The sequence below is a fragment of the Paramisgurnus dabryanus genome, chromosome 21, assembly GCF_030506205.2.
Source record: "Paramisgurnus dabryanus chromosome 21, PD_genome_1.1, whole genome shotgun sequence".
Classification (NCBI taxonomy): Eukaryota; Metazoa; Chordata; class Actinopteri; order Cypriniformes; family Cobitidae; genus Paramisgurnus; species Paramisgurnus dabryanus.
The window spans coordinates 17,151,561-17,175,227 of NC_133357.1; the positions used below are offsets into that span (position 1 = coordinate 17,151,561).

General features: G+C 37.3%; 3 protein-coding genes across 3 annotated transcripts in view; all 3 read left to right on the top strand.

Annotated features, from left to right (window-relative positions):
• The first annotated feature begins 525 nt into the window (after positions 1-525).
• LOC135775610 (phosphatidylinositol 4,5-bisphosphate 3-kinase catalytic subunit gamma isoform) lies at positions 526-11,270 on the top strand. The gene is made up of 11 exons (XM_065285981.1): positions 526-673; positions 1,158-3,070; positions 3,151-3,216; positions 3,330-3,555; positions 3,635-3,729; positions 3,887-4,033; positions 4,112-4,202; positions 5,523-5,653; positions 5,833-5,944; positions 7,501-7,658; positions 10,396-11,270. The coding sequence occupies exons 2-11, from the start codon at positions 1,163-1,165 to the stop codon at positions 10,651-10,653; spliced, it is 3,192 nt and encodes a 1,063-aa protein (XP_065142053.1). The 5' UTR covers positions 526-673; positions 1,158-1,162; the 3' UTR covers positions 10,654-11,270.
• Positions 11,271-19,162: 7,892 nt separating this feature from the next.
• On the top strand, positions 19,163-22,084 carry LOC135776073 (uncharacterized). The gene is made up of 5 exons (XM_065286687.2): positions 19,163-19,740; positions 20,116-20,205; positions 20,326-20,426; positions 21,602-21,687; positions 21,811-22,084. Exons 2-5 carry the CDS (start codon positions 20,120-20,122, stop codon positions 21,985-21,987), a joined length of 450 nt encoding a protein of 149 aa, XP_065142759.1. The 5' UTR covers positions 19,163-19,740; positions 20,116-20,119; the 3' UTR covers positions 21,988-22,084.
• A 767-nt stretch (positions 22,085-22,851) lies between these two features.
• lamb2l (laminin, beta 2-like) overlaps positions 22,852-23,667 on the top strand; it is a 56,983-nt gene continuing 56,167 nt past the window's right edge. The window contains exon 1 of the mRNA XM_065285983.2: positions 22,852-22,924. The gene's annotated coding sequence lies outside the window, so the exon portion shown is untranslated. The remainder of the gene's footprint in view (positions 22,925-23,667) is intronic.

The following is a 23,667-nucleotide window of genomic DNA, read 5'->3' on the forward strand; positions in this document are numbered from 1 at the left end:
AATACTATGGAAGTCAATGGGGCCTCTGATCAGTTTGGTTACAAATATTCCTCAAAATATCTTCATTTGTGTTCATAGGAACAAAGAAATGTATACAGGCTTGTAACAACATGAGATTGAGTAAATGATGACAGAATTTTTATTTTGGGGTGAACTATCCCTTTAACAGAGGGTCGCATGCTCTAAAAGTGTGCAGTGTGTGCATGGTCTGATAATCCAACAGGTCCTTCACCAAAGTAGATAAGTGTAGGAGAGCTTCCTCTAGTGGTTGTAAAGAGCAACATGTTCTCCAGTTGAGGCTGTAAACACTCCCTTCCCACTTTGCCAGGGATGCAGATTAAAGCCTCATTTTATTTAATGAGGAGAAGATACAGATAAACACTTATCATACAATCACATAGGAATTAAATAAAACCTACCAACAATAAAAATGGAAAATCGATTCTGAGATGCTGTTAACGAATCCCGAGAGAAAATGATTAAATTACAGAGTAAATTACTGTCTTCCTCTTAGGTGCAAAGAGACAAAAGAACAAGGAAGTAATGAGCCATTATGCAACGAACTGCACTTAACTTCAAACAGTGAGCATATAACAGGAAGGGAAATAAAACAGACACATTCTCTCATGCACAAGAGAGAAAAACTTCACTGAGACCAAAGTCACGCATACAGGTAAGAGTTATGATTGCAGTTATGTTTTCTTAGTCTTTATTTTTAGATCATTAGTATCAGACTTTTGCTTATAAAACATTGTAATGTCAGTATAAAGAGATACACCCAAAGGTGAGCCCCGAACTTCATAAAAAAAACCATTGAAGTCAATGGGGCTTCTGATCGGGTTGGTTACAAATATTTTTCAAAATAACTTCCTTTGTGTTCATCAGAACAAAGAAATTCATACAGTTTTATAACAACATGAGATTGAGTAAATGATGACAGAATTTTCATTTTTTGGTGAACTATCCCTTTAACCTGCAGACAGGGTCTGCAAACTGAACATAGAAATTAAAGTAAAGAAGCAACACTTTTTTTCTCCTTTAAACATGGTTACAATGTTAGTAACTGTTGATTTATGTAAACATTTTAGTATAAATATTTAAATATTAAAAATACAATTATTTTATAAAATTAACATTGCTCATTTCATTCTATCTAGCATCCATGGAGAACAAATTGGATGCATTCCAGCAAGAAGAACCCTTTATTAAAAGAAAACTTGAACGTTTTCCTTCTTCTGTCCAAAGCCTGGTATTTACCTGCAAGTTACCTGCTGCCAGAGAAGGTGTTCAGGCAGTAGACAGCCAGGATTCAGTTCAGATCAAACTACCAGCACAATGCAATGTCCACCAGCTCCGTGTACGCCTGTGCATGCTAGCACAGGAGACCAACAGACTTCCTGAACCGTTTGTCCTTCTTGACCCAGAGCGATACAGTTTGTTGTACCTCAAGGATGACGAGTGGTATGAAATTTATGACGACTATCAGGTATTGCGAACTTTGGACGCACCCTGGGTTCAAGGTGCTGATGGTCTTCAAACCCTCTGTGTCACCGTGTTGGCTCAACAGACTGCCTGTGAGGAGAGAATTCACTTCCAAGGCATTCTGAATGAGCTGATCGGCTATGATTTGGACTCGAACGCTAATCGCTTAAGTGAGCTTTGCTTTACCCAAAGAAAGTTTGCCACACCGCGAAGGGAAGAGCTGAAAAAACGGGATCCAGTAATGTATGCCACTGAACCGTGGACGACTTCCACGGCACTTCCAATGGACGAAAAGGATCAAGTTCAGTGGAAACTCCCAGTGACCCTTTATCACAATAATTCAAGTGTTTCCATTATAACTAGCATAAAACATACACCCAGTTATCTCCTCAAGATCGTATGGGAATCATTACCAGTCATTATGGTTGACCGGTCATTTGACAAGTGGTCTGTTGATTATGTACTCAAAGTGTGTGGCAGAGAGGAATTCCTGAGTGGGGAATTTATGCTTTCAGACTTTTTATGGGTCAGGCATTGCCTGAAGAACACATTGGAGCTTCATCTCTCAGTAGTCGCCGTTTCATCCCTCCCAGATGACACGGTACAACAAGAGTTTTGGCCACTGGTAGACAGTCTCACGGGTCTCTCAATCTCCCATGAGGAACTTTCCCTCACAGGAAAGGAAGTGGAAGAAATCGTAATGATGTCTATGTGGGACTGTGACAGAAAATTCAGAGTTAAACTCGTGGGGTTTGACATCCCAGATCTTCCGAGTAAGGTACCTCAGTTTGTTCACGTTGAAGCCACTATAATCTATGGCGGCAAGGTTGTGTCATCGGTTCGTTCAACTTCAAAAGAGTTTGCAGATGAAGTGCTGTGGGACACCTGGCTGGACTTTGATATTCTCATCAGAGATATCCCTTATGGAGCTAAATTAGGCTTCACCATAAATGCCGGTGTCGTGGAAGTCACAAAGTCAAGTTCCTCTAAAGTCCCAGACTGCCAGAAGGAAAAAGTTAAAGGGTTGTATTTCGTAAACCTCCAGTTAATTGACCACCGATCTCTTCTTAGCCAAGGCCCACACACTTTGCACATGTGGCCCTATCTAGAATGCAACGAGGGGTTGTTTACTTATAAAGCTGATAAGCTTTCTACTGCCACTAACCCTGATGTGGCCAAATCGATGGCTATTACATTTTTGTTGGATCGCTACAGCTTCCCCGTTATCCTGCCCAATACCAAAAGCTCCTCTGGTGTTTTCTTACCCTGTAGTGGTGCATCTCCTATATCAGATACATGTTCCCCAGAACCTGGAAAACATTCCTTGAGGTGGTTCAAAGAGGAAAGCGTTCACTATGCCTCAAATCTACCACAGTTTCTTCGCAAAGTGGACTGGATGCAGCCAATCGGTGTCCAAGATGTCCATTGGCTCCTGAGTCACTGGGAACCAGAGGACATTGAACTATCTGTGGCCCTTGAGCTTCTGAGTGTGGATTATGCAGATGTGATGGTCAGAAGATTGGCTGTTCAACGATTAGAGATGCTGAGCAATGAAGATGTGCTTAAGTACCTGCTGCAACTGGTTCAGGTAAAGCTATTGAAACTTGGTTTTTTTTTTAAAGATAGTGTCACATGTACAACACATTTTCTAATTATGCTATACGTTAGACCCTTAAAGTTGAGCCGTATCATGACAGTTGCCTGGCACGATTCCTCCTCAAAAGGTCACTCAGGGTAAGCAATTTGTCATCTTATCACCCTTTGTATCATTATGAATACAAAGGGTATACAATATTACCTGTCAGAAGAAAGGTGCACTGCTTGTCTTTTTAACATCTGCTACACAGAGCAAAAGAATCGGACATTTCTTTTTCTGGTACATGAAGAGTGAGGTGGCAGAGTGCCCGTTTTTTCGGGAACGCATGGCTGTCATACTAGAGGCATATCTGATAGGCTGTGGGAAGGCCATGTTGACAGAGTTCCAGCGTCAAGTACAAGTTGTCAAGTGCCTGCATGATGTTGCCCTAACGGTGAAGAGCCTTTATCCAGATAAGACTGATCTTCCTCCTACAGGTAGTAGTAGTTCAAACACCTATCCCCTATTGACCTATTTGTGGCAGTGGTATTGCTATAAAAAATGTTTGTGTATCAGCTCCTCAGAAGCTCCAGGAGTTACTGGAAGAGTGCGGTTTACCCTTCAACTTCCAGGTGCCATTTGATCCTCGAGTCAGAGCGGGAACCATCATGGTGAGTTACTTGCATGGTTAAATATGAAAATTTTTAAAGCTCTTTCTTTGTGAGCTTTTCTATGTTTGGTGTGCTGTCTACTTAGCTTTATCCCAAACTATACCCTGTACCTGACCCCTTTAAAATGATTCCCTGACACAAACCGTTCCCCACACAGCTAAAAGAATGTAAAGTGATGGCGTCGAAGAAAAAGCCACTTTGGCTTGAGTTCTCCTGCATGGAGTCAGAAGCTCCAGCCTCACCATATGTAGGCATTATCTTCAAGCATGGAGATGACCTTAGACAGGACATGCTCGTCATCCAGGTAAAAAAATCAACCAATGAGAAATGTATTCAATTGAATTGTAATTCAGAAATTAACATTTTTACACAAATTGTTTAGACACTCATGGTGATGGACTCAATTTGGCAAGAGAAAGGTTTAAACTTAAACCTTGTGCCCTATGGATGCATTTCAACAGGATACAACATAGGTACATGAACAGTGTTCTTATGAGTAAAATACAGAAGTAAGGGCACATAAAACATTAAACAAATATTAACAGAAACTCAATAAAGTTATAGGTAATTATTACACCACAATGTAAAAAACTTTACTCTGATTGGTCAATTGCAACATTTAGCGCATATGTGACGTAAGTCTATGAAAATTAAAGCTAAATTAATTTATTTGTGATTTACTGTTTACTACATAAAAAGGCTGTTTCTCGGACAGGCCTTAGTTAAATTAAGACATTTAAAGCGATAGTTGGGCCAAAAATGATATGAAACCCATGATTTACTCACCCCCAAGCTGTCCGAGTTGCATATGTCCATCGTTTTTCAGACAAACACATTCTCGGATATTTTAGAAAATGTTTTAGATCTTTCAGTTGATTAAATGTAATGTTACGGGGTCCACGACCTTCAAGTCCAAAAAAAGTGCATCCATCCTTCACAAAATAAATCCAAACGGCTCCGGGATGATAAACAAAGGTCTTCTGAGGGTAATCCGCGCGGTGTTGTTGTAGAAATATCCATATTTAAAACTTTATAAACTAAAATAACTACCTTCCGGTAGCGCCGCCATCTTAGTTGCGTCCGCATTCAGGATGAGAGCTTACGAAGCCTACGGAGGCTACTCTGCTGCTGCTCTGTGCTCCCGCCCTCTGAATTTGTCATACGTCACTAAGAAAAGTGCGTACACTACGCTAATACTCTCTCCTGAATACAGAGGAGTCAAAGATGGCGGCGCTACCGGAAGGTATTTATTTTCGTTCATAAAGTTTTAAATATGGATATTTCTACAACAACACCGCGCGGATTACCCTCAGAAGACCTTTGTTTATCATCCTGGAGCCGTTTGGATTTCATTTGTGAAGGATGGACGCACTTTTTTTGGACTTGAAGGTCGTGGACCCCGTAACATTACATAATCAACTGAAAGATCTAAAACATTTTCTAAAATATCCGAAAATGTGTTTGTCTGAAAAACGATGGACATATGCAACTCGGACAGCTTGGGGGTGAGTAAATCATGGGTTTAATATCATTTTTGGCCCAACTATTCCTTTAAGTAGTAGATACAAACAAACCTTACAATAAACAATACTGGTGTGCATCTTGTGACAAAACAATAGCACTGATATATGTTAGGAAATGTCAGTACAAGGTGTTTTTAAGGCAGCTCCAACATGCATTTTAGTCTGGGACTAGGATAATCCCTGTCCGGGAAACCGCCCCTATACATAATATAAAGAACACTGCAAAAATATAATTGTATAACCATTTACATAAAAGTTTTTTTAATACAGGTATGATTGAGATTGTACGAAATGCAGTCACTATCGCTTCTGTCCAGCGGAGTCAGGGAGGTGTAGCGGGGGCATTTAAAAATAATGCTTTGTATGACTGGCTTGAGAGAAAGTGCTCATTACAGGAAAAAGTAAGCTTGTTAATTCTCCCATGGGAGCCTTCACTTCCCTCTCCACTACAATGCTTTTTTTATGGCCTATTTGGCATCACGACAAATAAGTCTACCAACAAAAACATGACAAATAAGTCTACAGTCTAATAAGCATATATCTGATTCTCTTCCTTTTGTTTTAAACTTCAATGCAACAGCACTTTCAGGCTATAGAGAAGTTTGTGAACTCGTGTGCTGGATACTGTGTGGCCACATATGTACTGGGTATAGGGGACCGCCACAATGACAACATTATGATAACAGATCAAGGTAAAGGTTTTGGTTGAGTATTGGGTTAGCATTGTAAAGGTTGTGAGTTTAGATCCCAGTGTTAAAATTTTAATGCACTATAATTCGGCTTTGGATAAAAGTGTTCACCAAATGAGTAAAATGTTAAAGGGACACATCACTTTTTTGGAAATATGCTAATTTTCCAGCTCTCCTAACATTTGAGTTTTACCGTTTTGGAATCCATTCAGCCGATCTCCGGGTCTGGCGCTAGCACTTTTAGCATAGCTTTGCATAATCCATTGAATCTGATTAGACCTAGCATTGCGCTAAAAAAAACCCAAAGAGTTTCAATATTTTTGCTATTTAAAATTTGACTCTTCTGTAGTTACATCGTGTAGTAAGACCGACGGAAAATTTAAAGTTGCGATTTTCTAGACTGATATGGCAAGGAATTATACACTCATTCAAGGACTTTGCTGCCATAAGATGGCAGCAGGAGGCGCAATAAAATTACGCAGTGATCGAAAATAGTCCCCCGCTATTGAAAGGGGGACTATTTTCAGGTGCTGTGTATCACCATTGCGCCCCCTGCAGCCATGTTGCAGCAGCAAAGTCCTTGATTACGGCAGAATGAGAGTATAGTTCTAGCCATACCGGCCTAGAAACTTTTAATTTTCCGTCGGTCTTAGTACACGATGTAACTACATAAGAGTCAAATTTTGAAAAGGAAAAATATTGAAACTCTTTGGTCATCTTTAAACTTGATGCTAATGGTCTAATCAGATTCAATAGATTATTCTAAGCTATGCTAAAAGTGATACCACCAGACCCAGATATCGGCTAACTGGATTCCAAAACTGTAAAAAATCAAATGTTTAAAGGGGACAGAGAATTAAAAAAAACATTTTTACCTTGTCTTTGTTGAATAATGGTAGTCTACCCACATTCACAAACATACAAAAAGTGCTAGACATGCTAAACATCTCAGTCTCATAGAAATTCTTCTTTTAGAAATGTCAGCCAGAAAACGGCCCAATCTGAAAAACTGATGCTTATGACATCACAGGCATCTCACTGCCCCTCCACTTAAAAATAATTGGCTACATTTTTTGAGTGGCAGCAAAGTCAGCCAATCAGTAATGAGATTGCAATGGAAAATTTGCATATTTTTAAAAAAGTGGAGTGTCCCTTTAAATTCATTCACAACCAAAAAGACGTAATTGCACAACCAGTGAATTATAAAAAAGAAGTAATACAGTAATGGTCTGTTAAATTGTTCAAGATATAATAACAAATTGTTGTAAGAATTGAGTCATATCATATATTTGACGCATTTCTTTTAAACAAAAAGGGTATTTTGGTTAAGTTTGAGTTTAATTACACAGCAGGTCTCACAACTGATGATATAATATAATTAAAACCAAATGTGAAAGAACATTTAAAAATAACTTAGAAAATAATGGATAAAACAATATTTAAAGGAATAGTTTATCAAAAAATGAATATTATATGAAAACTAAAATCATATAGTTCAAAGAGCATTATGTGAACAATTTCCACTAAGAATTTGTTTTTGCCTGCTTTGTTTTCCTCAGGAAATTTATTCCACATTGATTTTGGACACATTTTGGGAAACACCAAGAGCTTCATGGGGGTGAACAGAGAAAGAGTCCCCTTTGTCCTGACCCCTGACTTTCTTTATGTCATGGGAAGAGTAAAAGGTCGTCCTAGTCTCTACTTTCAGCGATTCAGGGTAAGTTCAGTTTCAGGGTTTCTCTTCAAAACCTTTCTAATGTAGCAGGGTCAACCATATTTATTTTCTATTATAAGCTTTTGATTGGTCCTCTTGTCAGCAGAGGTCAAGCTTGCCTTTTTTGGGGGGGTAGCAAGTGAAAAAGTCTGGGTTAGGTGCAAGATCAAGAAATTGCATAGATCCACACCAAATGAAAAATGGCATGACTTTGTTAATAATAGTGGCGGCTCGTGACTGCTCATCCAAGGGGGGCAAATTCAAAGTACAGTCTTGTTCAAAATAATAGCAGTACAATGTGACTAACCAGAATAATCAAGGTTTTTAGTATATTTTTTTATTGCTACGTGGCAAACAAGTTACCAGTAGGTTCAGTAGATTCTCAGAAAACAAATGAGACCCAGCATTTATGATATGCACGCTCTTAAGGCTGTGCAATTGGGCAATTAGTTGAATTAGTTGAAAGGGGTGTGTTCAAAAAAATAGCAGTGTGGCATTCAATCACTGAGGTCATCAATTTTGTGAAGAAACAGGTGTGAATCAGGTGGCCCCTATTTAAGGATGAAGCCAACACTTGTTGAACATGCATTTGAAAGCTGAGGAAAATGGGTCGTTCAAGACATTGTTCAGAAGAACAGCGTACTTTGATTAAAAAGTTGATTGGAGAGGGGAAAACCTATAAAGAGGTGCAAAAAATGATAGGCTGTTCAGCTAAAATGATCTCCAATGCCTTAAAATGGAGAGCAAAACCAGAGAGACGTGGAAGAAAACGGAAGACAACCATCAAAATGGATAGAAGAATAACCAGAATGGCAAAGGCTCAGCCAATGATCACCTCCAGGATGATCAAAGACAGTCTGGAGTTACCTGTAAGTACTGTGACAGTTAGAAGACGTCTGTGTGAAGCTAATCTATTTTCAAGAATCCCCCGCAAAGTCCCTCTGTTAAAAAAAGGCATGTGCAGAAGAGGTTACAATTTGCCAAAGAACACATCAACTGGCCTAAAGAGAAATGGAGGAACATTTTGTGGACTGATGAGAGTAAAATTGTTCTTTTTGGGTCCAAGGGCCACAGGCAGTTTGTGAGACGACCCCCAAACTCTGAATTCAAGCCACAGTACACAGTGAAGACAGTGAAGCATGGAGGTGCAAGCATCATGATATGGGCATGTTTCTCCTACTATGGTGTTGGGCCTATTTATCGCATACCAGGGATCATGGATAAGTTTGCATATGTTAAAATACTTGAAGAGGTCATGTTGCCCTATGCTGAAGAGGACATGCCCTTGAAATGGTTGTTTCAACAAGACAATGACCCAAAACACACTAGTAAACGGGCAAAGTCTTGGTTCCAAACCAACAAAATTAATGTTATGGAGTGGCCAGCCCAATCTCCAGACCTTAATCCAATTGAGAACTTGTGGGGTGATATCAAAAATGCTGTTTCTGAAGCAAAACCAAGAAATGTGAATGAATTGTTAAAGAATCATGGAGTGGAATAACAGCTGAGAGGTGCCACAAGTTGGTTGACTCCATGCCACACAGATGTCAAGCAGTTTTAAAAAACTGTGGTCATACAACTAAATATTAGTTTAGTGATTCACAGGATTGCTAAATCCCAGAAAAAAAAAATGTTTGTACAAAATAGTTTTGAGTTTGTACAGTCAAAGGTAGACACTGCTATTTTTTTGAACACACCCCTTTCAACTAATTGCCCAATTGCACAGCCTTAAGAGCGTGCATATCATGAATGCTGGGTCTTGTTTGTTTTCTGAGAATCTACTGAACCTACTGGTAACTTGGTTGCCACGTAGCAATAAAAAATATACTAAAAACCTTGATTATTCTGGTTAGTCACATTGTACTGCTATTATTTTGAACAAGACTGTAAGTGTTTGAAGTGTCATGTGTGTTGCTCGTGTATTCAAAATATGTGTTTGTTGCGTCATGTGAACCATGTGCATTATGTGTTTTGTCAAAATAAGTGCCTGCTGCACACGCGTCAAAACCGTTTATGATAAAAGAGACGCTCACGTTCACAAAATACATGCAAGACACTCCCTTAACAATAAACTCATTGTGCATGAAATTATGCAAGTATCTGGCAAAAGTGAGCGCCTCTTTTATCATAAACCCTTTATAAGGCACTTATACAAGACATGTGATGCACATAGGATCACTCAAAGCGCAAAACACATACTTTGAAATTATGAACCACACACATGACGGGTTACACTCTGTACATATTGTGACGAACTTCGCATAGAGCCCCCATAAAAAAAGAAGTCACCGGCCGCCACTGGTTAATAATATTTTAATGTTTTTATATAGATCACTATTTTCCCCCCAAATTATATAAATATTCCAAAGCTTGGTCCACATGCACTGTCAGAAAATAAATGGTCCCTTTAGCTGTCACTGGGGCAGCACACCTTTGCACCTGAAGAGCTCATATTAGTACCTCAGAGGTTCATATTGGTACATATTAAGACCTATGTAAAGGCTGCCGTCCCAGTGACATCTTGGGAACATTTATGTCCATTGTTTCTGAGAGTGTAGCACACAGCATAAAGCCTGTTTCAAAACAATGAATTTAGAAAGCTTGACATGATTCATTTAATACACAGCCCTGTCAACAATGCCTACGGTTTGATCAAAGCAACTAAATGTATTGTACTTGAGCTCCAAACAAAAATCCAGCTGTAAACCTCTATTTGTTTTGTTTTTCTTTTTCTTTGTAGGACACCTGCATCAATGCTTATCTGTCCTTGCGTTCTCAGTCCCGCTTGCTCGTCACGCTCTTTTCTCTCATGCTGCTTACAGGAATTCCAGAGCTCAGTACATCGCAGGACATGCGCTACCTACGTACCGCGCTGCAGCAGGATCAAACTGAGAATGAGGCTCGCAATCACTTTCTGCAGCAGATTGCCCTCTGTGAGCAGAAGGGATGGACCGTGCAAGCCAACTGGTGGTTTCACATGATGGCTGGAATCAAATAGAATGCAAATTACATTGAAAATTGATTTTAAACCTAAAATGAAGTTTATGAAATAAAAAAAAATGTAAAAAAAATTGCTATGTTTTATAATGTAGAAGACGACTTTATTAGACAGCAGACGACTCCAGGCCGGAGCCACTCCGGATGCAGGCCAAAGTTAGCAGCTCTGGTGCGGTTCCGGTGCAGATCCGGCCCGAGGTCGTCTGCTGCATTGCGCAATATCTGGGTTGCCACTGAACGTATGCAAAATTATAATAAAAAAACATGTTAACTCTTGTGAAAAGGTACTTTTAATTTCTTTAAAGCTTTTTGCACCATTGTACTGGGATCACACAAATCAGCCATGGCACCTTAAATGTATCCTGTCAAAATAAGAAAAAATTAAAACTCGTCATTCGTTCAAAAACAAACAATATTTTTGAGTGTGTTGGCTACTGCTATAGTAGGTGCTACTGTTTATCATTTAAACAATCTTGCAAAAACCGAGTCACAAATAAGAGAAAGACCCTTAGATCAGTTTTTTTATGATGGTTCTGTGAGTAACAGGGTCGGGATGACACCAAAAAAAAGGGGTTTGCTATTTATAGCCATTGCCTTTAGAGGGCACCCTGGCCCACATTCACCCCACGTGCTTTTTGGTCATGATACAGCAGAGATAACCTGATAAAACACTTAACAATAAAAATGCTCCTGAACAACATGTTTTGTTTGTGATTATTATATTAGTGCATATCTGTCACTCCCACCACGCTTGCTCTACCAGATGGGGTTCTGTTGCTTTTAGGGTGGGTGTGTAGAGAAGGGAGGGCGTGTAGGGGTGTTGTCACTGCCGGCGGTTTGGGGGGTATGGGTGGGAGGGTGTCAAGTCTGTCTGAGAGACTGTTGCCAGACAGGCGAGTCTGCATCCTGCATCTCATACTGCATCCTTCTCTCATTCTCATCTTTAGCATGCTTTTGTTTACTTATAAACTATTATAAAATAAGTATTTATTTTATTCTTATCTCACATTTTACTCTTTCTCCTCTCCGTCACACACACACAAATACACAAACATGCCAAGACTGCATTACTGTGCCGCTGAATGAGCACATGGTTAGACCATTGACTGTCTGCATTGGGATGGGGCTGCCCTTACTATACCAATACACTTAAAAGGTAAGATTTTACCATTATATTTATAATTTTATAGTTAAATAATTATATGCGATATCCAATATTGTTTTTCTTGTTTCCACAAGACTTGTCCAGCATCTTCCTCCAGCCCAGAGGCGAGTGCCGGTGTTAGATGCACAAGGATTTCTAAGGTAATCATTCTTTATACAAAATATAATGAAAATCTAAGTATTTTCTTACAGTTATATATTTCTTGTTTTATAAAATAGATATGTTTCTTGAATTTTAATCTATTACTTTTAGGCTTAAATAAACTGCAAAATACATATACTGTATGTTATGGTGATGTGCATTCTTCGCTTAAATACATTTTGTTAAAACATTTTTAAAAACCCTCTCTGTAACACCCTGCTTTTAAACTTGCACCATCATGTGGACAGGGTCACACCCTCAAAAAACACAAGGCAAATGTTTGGTCCAACCCAATTTTAATATTTGAAAAGATGTAAAAGCTCCAGTAATGAGGATGCATCAGAGGGCGAGTCAGGTCATATCTGTGCTGTGTGTGTGGACATTGGTAACATGGAGGACCCAGTCAAGCAGTAAAGGTTTCCAGTCCTGAAAAGATGACTGCAGTTCAGGTCTGACTGTTTAACCAGCATCCTCCAAATTCCAAAATGCATTGTGTGTGTGCCCTGTTAATATTAACTCCATCTCTATAGGTTCAGAGGTGTATAATACTTAAGTATTTTAGTTAAATTTTCCAAACATCTGTGCTTTATCAGACTGTATCAGGGAAAAAATTAACTTATCTTTACTAAAAAATGTTCACTACATTCTAAAGCATAGAATCATAATGTGTATTCATTATATATTGCATTTTAAAATTGATTTAATGCCTAATTACATAAAAATTGTGTACTTTTACTTTCGTCAATGAATATTTTTTAAGTGAAAATTTTAAGGAATCCATGCAGTAGGGTTGTGCCAATGGACGATCTCAATATCATGTATTGTGCTCATTGTTACATAGCTATGTGGCTATACTGCACTGAAGCGGCAGTTTAAAATATAAACCCAGAATTCAGCGAACGCCAAGAACAAGAAAACGGGAACAACACTCTGACCGAAACGTGGGATTTACATACACAGACCATGTTTAAATTTCAATGTTTCTGGCCAGAATATACCAACTTGTTCACTTTGTCTAGTTTTGAAGTGCTGGCTGCTCCCTGCGGTGCTGGAGTACTGGTATTGGAAAGCGCGGAGGAGTCATTGGGTTAGTAAAATAACAAAATTATAGCTTTTAAATAGAAAAAAATTTTATGTAAAGAGATATTTTAAAAAAGTGCTTAAAAGTGCACACCTCTTCTTAAAGGAATATTCCATTTTCTTAAAAGAAAAATCCAGATAATTTACTCACCACAATGTCATCCAAAATGTTGATGTCTTTCTTTGTTCAGTCGAGATGAAATTATGTTTTTTGAGGAAAACATTGCAGGATTTTTCTCATTTTAATGGACTTTAATAGACACCAACAATTAACACTTAATTCAACACTTAACATTTTTTTTCAACGGAGTTTCAAAGGACTAAAAACGATCCCAAACGAGGCAAAAGGGTCTTATCTAGCAAAACGATTGTCATTTTTGACAAGAAAAATAACAAATATACACTTTTAAAGCACAACTTTTCGTTTAGGTCCGGTCCAGCGCGACCTAACGTAAATGCGTAGTGACGTAGGGAGGTCACGTGTTACAAATATAAAACTCACGTTTGCTGACTATTTTAAACAATAAACTGACACAAAGACATTAATTAGTATCAGTTGACATACAACAACGTAGGAACGGTCCTCTTTCACCACATTTGTAAACACTGGGGCGGAGTTTCGCGGTCGTCCTCTGTGACCTCTTGACGTGATGACGTATTGCGTCGGGTCACGCTTGCGCATGACGACCGGATTTAAACGAGAAGTTGTGCTTTAAAAGTGGATATTTGTTATTTTTATTGTCAAAAATGAAAATCGTTTTGCTAGATAAGACCCTTATGCCTCGTTTGGGATCGTTTAGAGTCCTTTGAAACTCCGTTGAAAAAAAATGTTAAGTGTTGAGTTAAGTGTTAAGTGGTGGTGTCCATTAAAGTCCATTAAAATGAGAAAAATCCTGCAATGTTTTCCTCAAAAAACATAATTTCTTCTCGACTGATCAAAGAAAGACATCAACATTTTGGATGACATGGTGGTGAGTAAATTATCTGGATTTTTCTTTTAAGAAAATGGACTAATCCTTTAAGTGGAATAAAGCTACTTTTCCCCCTTATGTGCAACCTATAGGAAAGAGTCATTCGTTGGGTTAGTAAAATAGCAAAATTATAGCTTTCAAGTACAAAATAGTATTTATGTAAAAATATATATTAAAATAAAAAGTGCACAACTCTTCTTAAGTGGAAGTAATAAAGTAAAATAACAAATAATAATTATATAATAACGTAATACCTCGTAAAATGTAAAAATACCCCCCTCCCCCGCCTAACAATATCATCGTCCATCGCGATGGTTTGACGTAAACCATCGTCAACTGCCAATTTAGGGGACATCGCCCAACCCTACCATGCAGTTAACTTACTATTTTAAGTTAAACCAACTTTTTAACAGTGGGTATGTACAAATGTCAGTGACAGTTTGTGCATTGAAATGCTTGATGTGAGGCTCAGGCCGTTTTAAATTAGTTTCAAGTGAAAATTTAAGGTGAAATTAAAATAAAATACATCAATTAACAACACCTAAAATATTTAAACATTTTCAACTTAAATTTTTTACTTAAAGCAAAAAAGGTTGAAAAAAGGTGTTACTAATTAACATATTTTTTTTAAGTTGATCCCACTTTTACTTTTTACAGATAAAGATGATGTATGTACAGTATGGAATAATTGAATACGACCATAGAATTATTAAAAAATAATGCACACCCAAGGTGTTAGCAGCACGACACGAAGCCTTGGGTATCCATTATTTTCAAATTCAGGACCTGAATCAAATTTCACAGTTTCAGTTACCACAGACATTGGTTTGGTGGTAATTTTAAGACATTTGACAGGTTAGGCGTGCATTTATTGAAAAGTAATGCATACCCGTGGAACATTTCTCAACCAATCAGAACAGCCCCGTGTTATAAATTCAAATATATTAGCATGCAATAATATAATAATACAATATAAAAATAAATTAATTAGGGAATACCCAGCCCAGTCTCCTAAAAATGCGTATAAATAGCACGAAGTGTAAAACTCGTGCAATACATACGCCAAATTCCACTTTGGCGTGCATATGATACGCAAGTCCTTCCCATTCACTTAAACGGGGCATCTTTTTTTGTCGTTTTATTTATTGGTTTCTCAATTTTTTTGCTATTTTTTACCATTTTCGCTTGGGTTTAGGGTTAGAACAACTTTTTGTTATATAAAAATGACACCCTAACCCAAACCCCAACTCTAACCCCAACTCCAAGCGACCATGGCTTAAATATGGACAAAAACATTGAGAAACCTGTATATTAAATAACCTCATTAAGCAAATCTAAAATCTAACCCTAAACCCAAGCGAAAATGGTTTAAAAAACAGAAAAAATTGAGAAACCAATAAATAAAACGACAAAAAAAGATGCCCCGTTTAAGTGAATGGGAAGGACTTGCGTATCATATGCACACCAAAGTGGAATTTGACGTATGTATTGCACGAGTTTTACACTTCGTGCTATTTATACGCAACCTCAGGAGACTGGGTTGGAATACCAAAAATGCTTTTAAGCAGGGCCGGGTCTACAGGGGGGCTGGGGGGGGCATTGCCCCCCCCAGATTTTTCTTGTGCCCCCCCAAAAATGTCCAGTCAACCTTAAAATAACGGAGTCTCTTTACATAAAAAACGTCTTCTTTGGGCAGCGCAAGCGTTTACAGCTCCCGCCCACTAACGTCTGATTAGCTTATTCAAACCTTGGAGGTTTTTTCAGCAGTATTTAAGTCACAGGAAAAGTACTACTGTTCTCTATGACGGTAACTAAAAAAAAAAACGCATCTTTAAAATATATATCAAAAACAATGCAATTTAGTATTAAATAAACGTAATAACCCAACACATATTAAATTTAAACTTTTTTTTATAGTAAAACATGCCCAAAATAGCCCCTTATCCTTTCTTAGACTCACCTCATTATTTATTCATGCAAATACAACAGCCAATGGCAAGTCTCCAGCAGCATTTAATGTGTTTGTTTTAGACGTAGTTCTGTTTATTAAAATTAGAATATGCAGTTTGGTTGTGGCATACTATATAGTAGATATAAATGACATAAGATGGTTATACAGTAAATATACAGTATTGTAACAGCTGAGCATCGCGTGCAGTGCAGTTTTAAAATCAAATTTTAGCGGTTTTGTCATCGTCATTCATCAGCTCATTCAGCTCGCGTTTGAGAAAAACTTCACACGCAAAAATCTACAGACTTTTCAGTTCAAGAGGAGCTTTCACTCCGCAAGGTCATCGTAAGGTAAAACGTTGTATTTTATAATGTTGCGTTGTATTTAGGGATGTCCCGATCCGATCACGTGATCGGAAATCGGCCCCGATCACGTGGTTTCAGACTCGATCGGAATCGGACGTTACCTCCCGATCAGGACTCGGATACATATGCAGGGTTTAAAATCCATTAAGTTCTCGCTCTGCTCCGCGCCAGTGTACGCGCTGCGCTGGTGCGTGTGAACTGAAGAGAATAGGCTTGTTTGACTTCATCCGGCTGCCGGTTCTTGTGGTGCTGCATAACGTCAAAGTTCCGCGAGAACGATTTAAAAGCAAACTCCTCCGTATGATTTCGCGGATCACTCTCGCGGTAGTTTGACGTCACCCGGCTGTCGATTGTTGCGGCGCCGCATGAAGTCGAACAAGCCTATTGACGTGCTTTCATTCATAGGCTTCACACTCGTGCGTGCAAGGAACCCACGACAAAACCGCGTTTTTACCGCTCATTTAAACGATGCGTTGATCGTTATTGTCAACATGTGCTCAGACGCAGTTCCGCGTCTCACTCAGAACCTCAAGAACGCGCATTCGCGCAGGATCATTTGACATTACTGTAGAGATGAGAGAGAGAGAGAGAGAGAGAGAGAGAGAGAGAGAGAGTGAGAAAGAGAGGTAAGAATGGTGCCCATATCGAAAAAAATTAATAGAAGTCTAGAAACAAAGTATTAAAGTATGTATAGCCATGTCACTCATCTCATTACAAAATGTTAACTAGCTAACTGGATACAACTGATTGTATAGTTTAATAAAATAATGTATTTTGATTATACAAATGAATCACGACCTAACTATAGGTATTTTATAACTAACTGCTGACCAGCTTAGGGAATCTCTATGGCTAATTTATAAGAGATATTGCTGAATCAGTATGTTGTTTTTCTTGTTAATTGAGTCTTTTTGGGTAGCCCATCTTATGCCTAGAATGAGTCAAGGAGGTTAAGTCTTATAACTTCATTCAAAGTTTGATCAATTGTGCATAATGACATGTGCACCAAATGCATATAGGGTGTCAGACTCATAGATTTGCATAATTTAAAGTTCAGGTTTTAAAGTTTGGGTCAACATGTGGCACAGCTTTAAAACTGAAACTTATAAAATCCTATCAGAGATACAAAATGTCATTGAAACACACCAGTGGCTTTGCTGTCATCAGGATTAAACATGTTACCCCTCGAACCCTCCCTCCCAACAGAGCCTCCCCACAAAACAAACCCCAATTTAACCCCTGAACATATATAGTATATATTCATTATTTTTTAACACATCTGTAGTTATGCGCTGGCACAGAGTTAGACTCATGACATAAGGAACATCCTGGACTGGTTCTGTTTTTTCGCTCTTCTTTATTCTTTTTTTTTATGTATTATAAAAGTATCGGATCGGGACTCGGTATCGGCAGATACTCAAAATCAAATGACTCGGACTCAGACTCGAGGGCAAAAAAACCTGATCGGGACATCCCTAGTTGTATTATAATATCTAATTTGCTGTGTTATAAACAAAGCAGTGTGATTTATCTTTGGTCTCGTCGCAAATCACACTTACAGTATTTTAGGGCTTGTGCTTTTGTCTGGTGCTGTTATAGGCAAACAGGATAACCTTTGACGAATTTTTCATGCATGTCAAATTGCTTACATGATACAACAATATATTATTTAAAGCATTGTTCTTTGTTGTGATATTTGAGGTTGCTGCAGCAGCAATGATAGGGTCAGGAATTAATGACAATACAGCTTATCACATTGAAAATACATTATTTTACATGAAGAAAATGTTTGAGAAGTGGAAATAAAGTTCCTAACAAGTGTTTATTTAGAATAAAGGCATATGTTGGGAAGGGTAGGTATAAGAATGGCTTTAATTTATCTATAAGTAAAATAATAGATTAAATGCAGTGTAAACATTAATAAAATATAGCTATATGTACAGCTTTATATTTATATCACCTGCTTGCCTGATTTCATTAACTGTGACTAAATGTGTCAAAATAGTGTAATCATTATAACATTATAAATCATTAATCTAATTGCATCTACTTTTAAAATGTGAACGTGCAAAATGACATATAAATTGCCTTTTATTATAAGACATGCAAAGTAATATTGGATTGAAACATCCATAATTTTAGTGTATGAATCATTTTAGTCGAGAAATGGCTGCCCACCCAAAAATCCTGACTGCCCCCCCCAGTCCAGCAAGCCTAGTACCGGGCCTACTTTTAAGACTATTTGAAATTCATAATTTTCCAAGTGAAAACTTTTATGCTGATGATACAATTTGTAATTAAATGTTTGAATAAAAAAACGTACATTTTTCAAACCCTATTGTATTGTTACTTTTTCAATTTCCTATATGTTTATGATTTCAATATTAAAGCGTGTTTATGCACATTTCATCCGCTCACACAGAGTGATGTCATGCTGACTTTGGGAGCTCCTCTCTTTTCTGCTCTGATGGTCCATGGCTAAGCTGCTCTGACACACACAGCGTCCCTCACAGGGGCCCTCCGGTTATAACAGAGACACATCAACTAACATCAACAATATACATGCTGTATGGGAATGTCCTCCTGAAGCGATCCACATATCAGTATGAGTATATAGACTGCTGTTGGTATTCAATTTATTTTTACATTGCCCATTCAAATGCATTTACATTATTTATTAAACTGATTAAATGATGCTTCACAGAAATAGATCTCTGTTGTGACTCTACTGTGCCTTAGGCAGCACGACTGATTTCTTCTGGTGTTCAGAGTGGACTCGAGCTTTCTAGCACCATTTGAAATCGGTTGTGCTGAAAGGGAAACTGTTGAAGTGATGTGTTTGGGATGTTTCTTACATGAGCTGCAGTATGATGCAGAAGATATATGGAGCACGTTAATGATGCTTTAATGAAACTTAAAATATCCAGTCTTCATCTATTATAAAAAGAGTGACGTGTGCATTCTTCAACATCTCTTTTGTGTTCACAGAGAAAAAAGTCATACAGGTCATTTCTAAAACTATTAGATTAGATGATTTTATATTACCATAATATTAGCTTTTATCTGTGTCCCTCTTTTTTCCATAGTCAGCTTTGGTATTAACAGAGCATGTTTGGACCCGCAGCTGTAGAGTCAATTATTAAACACATGCGGACACATCACTTCTGGGCCAACACATACTATCCCACACTCCCTAGGAAATGTGTCAGAAGGGATGGGACATCTTCATTCCTTAGAGGATTCAGGTGCTTTCTGTCACCTGGGTAACTGAATCTCCATGGATGTCACAACTACCCCACAGCCTGAACCGAGTTGCATGGCACAGGCAATATCTGTAACATTTGATCCTGTCTCAGTCAGCTGGATGTTAAGTTTACAAGAAGTGGCAGTAAGAAGGATATATATCTATATATAGGTAAGAATGCATGGTGTTTTTTGTATTGTGGCTTCTTACGGTTCGGTCAATAACATGTGTTTATTAATTTCTTTTGCATAGTTTTTAAAGCTTGCTAGTATTAAGTATCAACCTACACTCATATAACTAAAGATACACGATGCTACACAAAGCCATATAAGAACAAAAAATGATTCATATGGCATCGCTGTAAAAATCTATTTGTAGGACCTTAATTTGTGTTAAGTGTAATAGAAGCAAATTCTTTTCCATCTTAGGTCATGTCGAGATAAGATATGTCAGCATGTCATATATCTTTGAATCTTTTTATTGGTTTTGACTGAAAAAGCATCCTTTGCTTGCCTGTATGTGCTTGTGCTGTCCAAAACTCTTCAGAATAATGGATCAAAATGTGAAGAAAGACCAGCTGGAAAATCAATTGATGCATGATGACTGCAATCTTAAGTGCAAGGAACATCTCATCAGGTCTGGTGTGTCTAAATCACATGATTACAATGTGTGTGTTATTTGGTTGTAGTAAATCAAGTTGCGTTTCATTTAACCGCGTATTGTAATTATTTGATCAGCTGGTAATCTGTCTTTCAGTTTGTTTGGCGAATCAACAGCTGAGTATTTTCTCAGCCCTTTCTCTCGCCGGTCAAAAGACATACCTCATTGGTTTTCCCAGCTACAAGATGACATGAGAGGTATGACATTTCACTAAAGTGTTTACAAATTGATATAAGAAATACGTTTAAATTAAAATTGGTCAGAAATGGTGCGAAGATAACCTCTTTGTACATATTGGTTATCTGTGTAATGTAGTGCTCAACGTTTTTTTTAGACAGCTGACATAGTCAGGATAATGCATTTTATTTTTCTTGTTATAATGTATTAATCATAAGGCTAATTGATATTTTATTTTAATATGGATTAAGTGGCTCTACAACATTTACGAGTTTGTATTCAGCTTAATAATTTGTCTTTTTGTGCATCTGTCCCTCAATTGTTCTCTTTTGTCTTTGTTCTGTAAAAAAGAAAAAGCCCTAAACTAAATGGTAAAAAAAAAGAAATGGTGCGAAGATGTCACTTGGGTAGTACCCTTTGAAAGGTCCTAATTACGGCACAGATTTGTATACATTTGGTACCAATATGTATATATGTGTTGAGGTACTAATATGAACTATTTTGTATTTATATGCACCTCCAAGGTACTAATTATATGAAGGTTTTTGGTGCAATGGTGTACTTTTTGAAAGGTTACTACCCAAGTGACATTACGTAAAAAAAACTTGTTTTTTTTAAGTTATGTCAACTAATCATTAGTCAAAATTTAAAAAGTAGGTTGAATTTACTTAATTAATAATTAAGTTGTCAAAACTTCATGCTGCATTTTTACAGTATTTTATCACAATTTTGCAGGACTATCGGTTGACTTTAATAATAAATGGTTTATTGTTTATTAAGGACAATAAAATATTTTTGCAAACATGATATTGTTTACACACAGATTGTGCCTCATACAGTTGGGGTTAAGCACCCATTATTCTTCAATGCAACTCTTTTAAATTATATAAAGACAAGCACCATGTAATAATAATAATAAGCTTATACTTAGATTTTTATCTGCAGAATTATATAGGTGCAATTTAGCATAAATCTGTGCTCTTATATCTAAAAACAATCAAATTAAAAATGAAAAAAATAAACACAAATGCAAGGGATGTAGATGTGTAAAACTGTTAAATGACTGGTATTCAAGCATAGGTGTAGATTTTACAATGGTCTGGCTAATATCATAAGGCACAAGTAATACCATTGTAATCTGATATCATATGCATTTTGTTCACGCGCTCATCCACTTTGCGGTCTGTTTTATTAGATCACATGAGTGCAGAAGCCCTGTGGGATGCTATGAGACGTCACTCTACACACATATTGCAAGAATCAAATACAGAGCCCTCAATGGTGATCAGCAAAAAAAAGACCTGTGTTTCTGTTACACCAAATTCATTTCATTTACTTCTAATATCTTTGCTTACCTTCATTAAAAAACAAGCAGCAACAACATCTTTTGTTCTTGTTCATCAGATTGAGAGAAGGGTTGTGGATTGGAAGACGCTTAAGAAACAGGACCATCTGGAGCACCTGGCAGGGACCAGATGCATGTTTCGTTATGCACAGCGTAACCAGGCCATCACAGCTCTCCTTATGCAAAGTAATCCTCGATTTGACCCTTTCTGCCCAGAAAAGAGCAAACTTCACTGAAGTAGTATGAAAAATACTTATTGCACAGAGTTTTTTGCATTTAGTTTAATACTGCTGATTTGTTACGGCATTTAATGGGATTAAAGAGTGTTTTGTGAAGAGGTTATTTTGTTTTCTGTAAATGTCATTATTAAATATGTTAAGGGTTTATTACACTTAAAAAAAACTTAAAATTAAATATAATATTTAAACATTAAACAAAATCTTTGACAGCAATTATATTTTATTTATCATATATAAAATTATATATTTAATTTTCAATCGATTTTAGTAAGCATTTGTACTTTCCCTTTACTACCATAAGGGGGCAGTAAGTTATATATTATTTTGGTTCGTCCTGGTTTTGTAATGTGATTGAACAGTGAGTAAATCATGGGATATTTCTTTATTTTTGAGTGAACTATTTACTTTAACATCTCTTATTCACACATGAACAATAACAACGTGCTCAGATAAAGTCTGGGTGTATCCAGGGACGTTGACAATCATCTGATCTGAATGTCAAAAGTCTCCTGATCTACCTACAGTAAACGAACCTGGGAATGTAATAGGATCTCATTAAAACTACTGTATATGGAATAAAACAAATACAAATCTAGAATCTTTAACCATGCTTTGCATTTAAGATGAAAAGCTATGATTTTCTCCAATTACTTTTTTAGTATACTGGGGCTCAAATACAGTTCACAGCTTTTGAATGCACTTTTAATTTACTTACCTTAATACGACAAGTGTCCTTCACATATAAACTTGTCACGAAAGGATTTATTTAAAACACGAAACCTGAGCTAATCATACAAACACTGTTACCTGTTTATAACAGCGAGATCTGAACTCCTCCTCCCTCAGCACGTGCTGTCTGAAGTTGAACAGGTGAACGCGCAGCTCGTTCGCGGGAGGGGGAGCGTCGCGCGGTTTCATGTTGGTGAACGCACAGGTAAGCGTATGCCGTTGTATTTCTAACATTTTTAAATGAATTTATTCATATTCTCGTACACTTGATATTTCAAGTTAATACGTTTAAAGCTTGAAAATCTTTTGATTGGTCGTTGTATGCAGTTGACCAACTTCAATAAATTCTGCGAGCATTTTCTTGTCGTTTCTTCAGAGTTACAAATTTGCCTGTAAAAGGAGATTCGTGCTTTTTAAAGCGTTTTGGTGTTCATAAAAAATCTAATTTTATCAGGATCTAATAGATTAATAATATACTAAATGACAAATACTGAAAGGTGCATTTCTGTGGCACCCGCTTCTTTTGGTCTCTGTCAAGAGTGTAGTAGACTCGTTTTGAACACTCTGTGTGAGAAAAAAATAATTCTGAGAAAGAGCAAAAATAATTTATAATGCATTCATATAAAATCATCGGTTTGATTAGACTGGAAAATGCCAGATTCACTTCATATTAAACTGTGAAACGAATTTGGAGAATTTGGGAAAATAGTTATTTTGTTTTGTCATTTACACCTTATCATCTTCAGAGACCTTCTATGTTCCTGAACATTTCCTGCACACCTAAAACCCTAAAGTTTATTTTATTTACTTTATTTCTTAAATTTCAGTCTGTGTGTACGCAACTGTAAATGATGGGTGACGTCATTCTTAAGGTGGTATCGCATTCCAAGCAATAGACTCTTTATATTTTTCATGCCAACTGTGACTAGTAAAATTATTATGGATCTA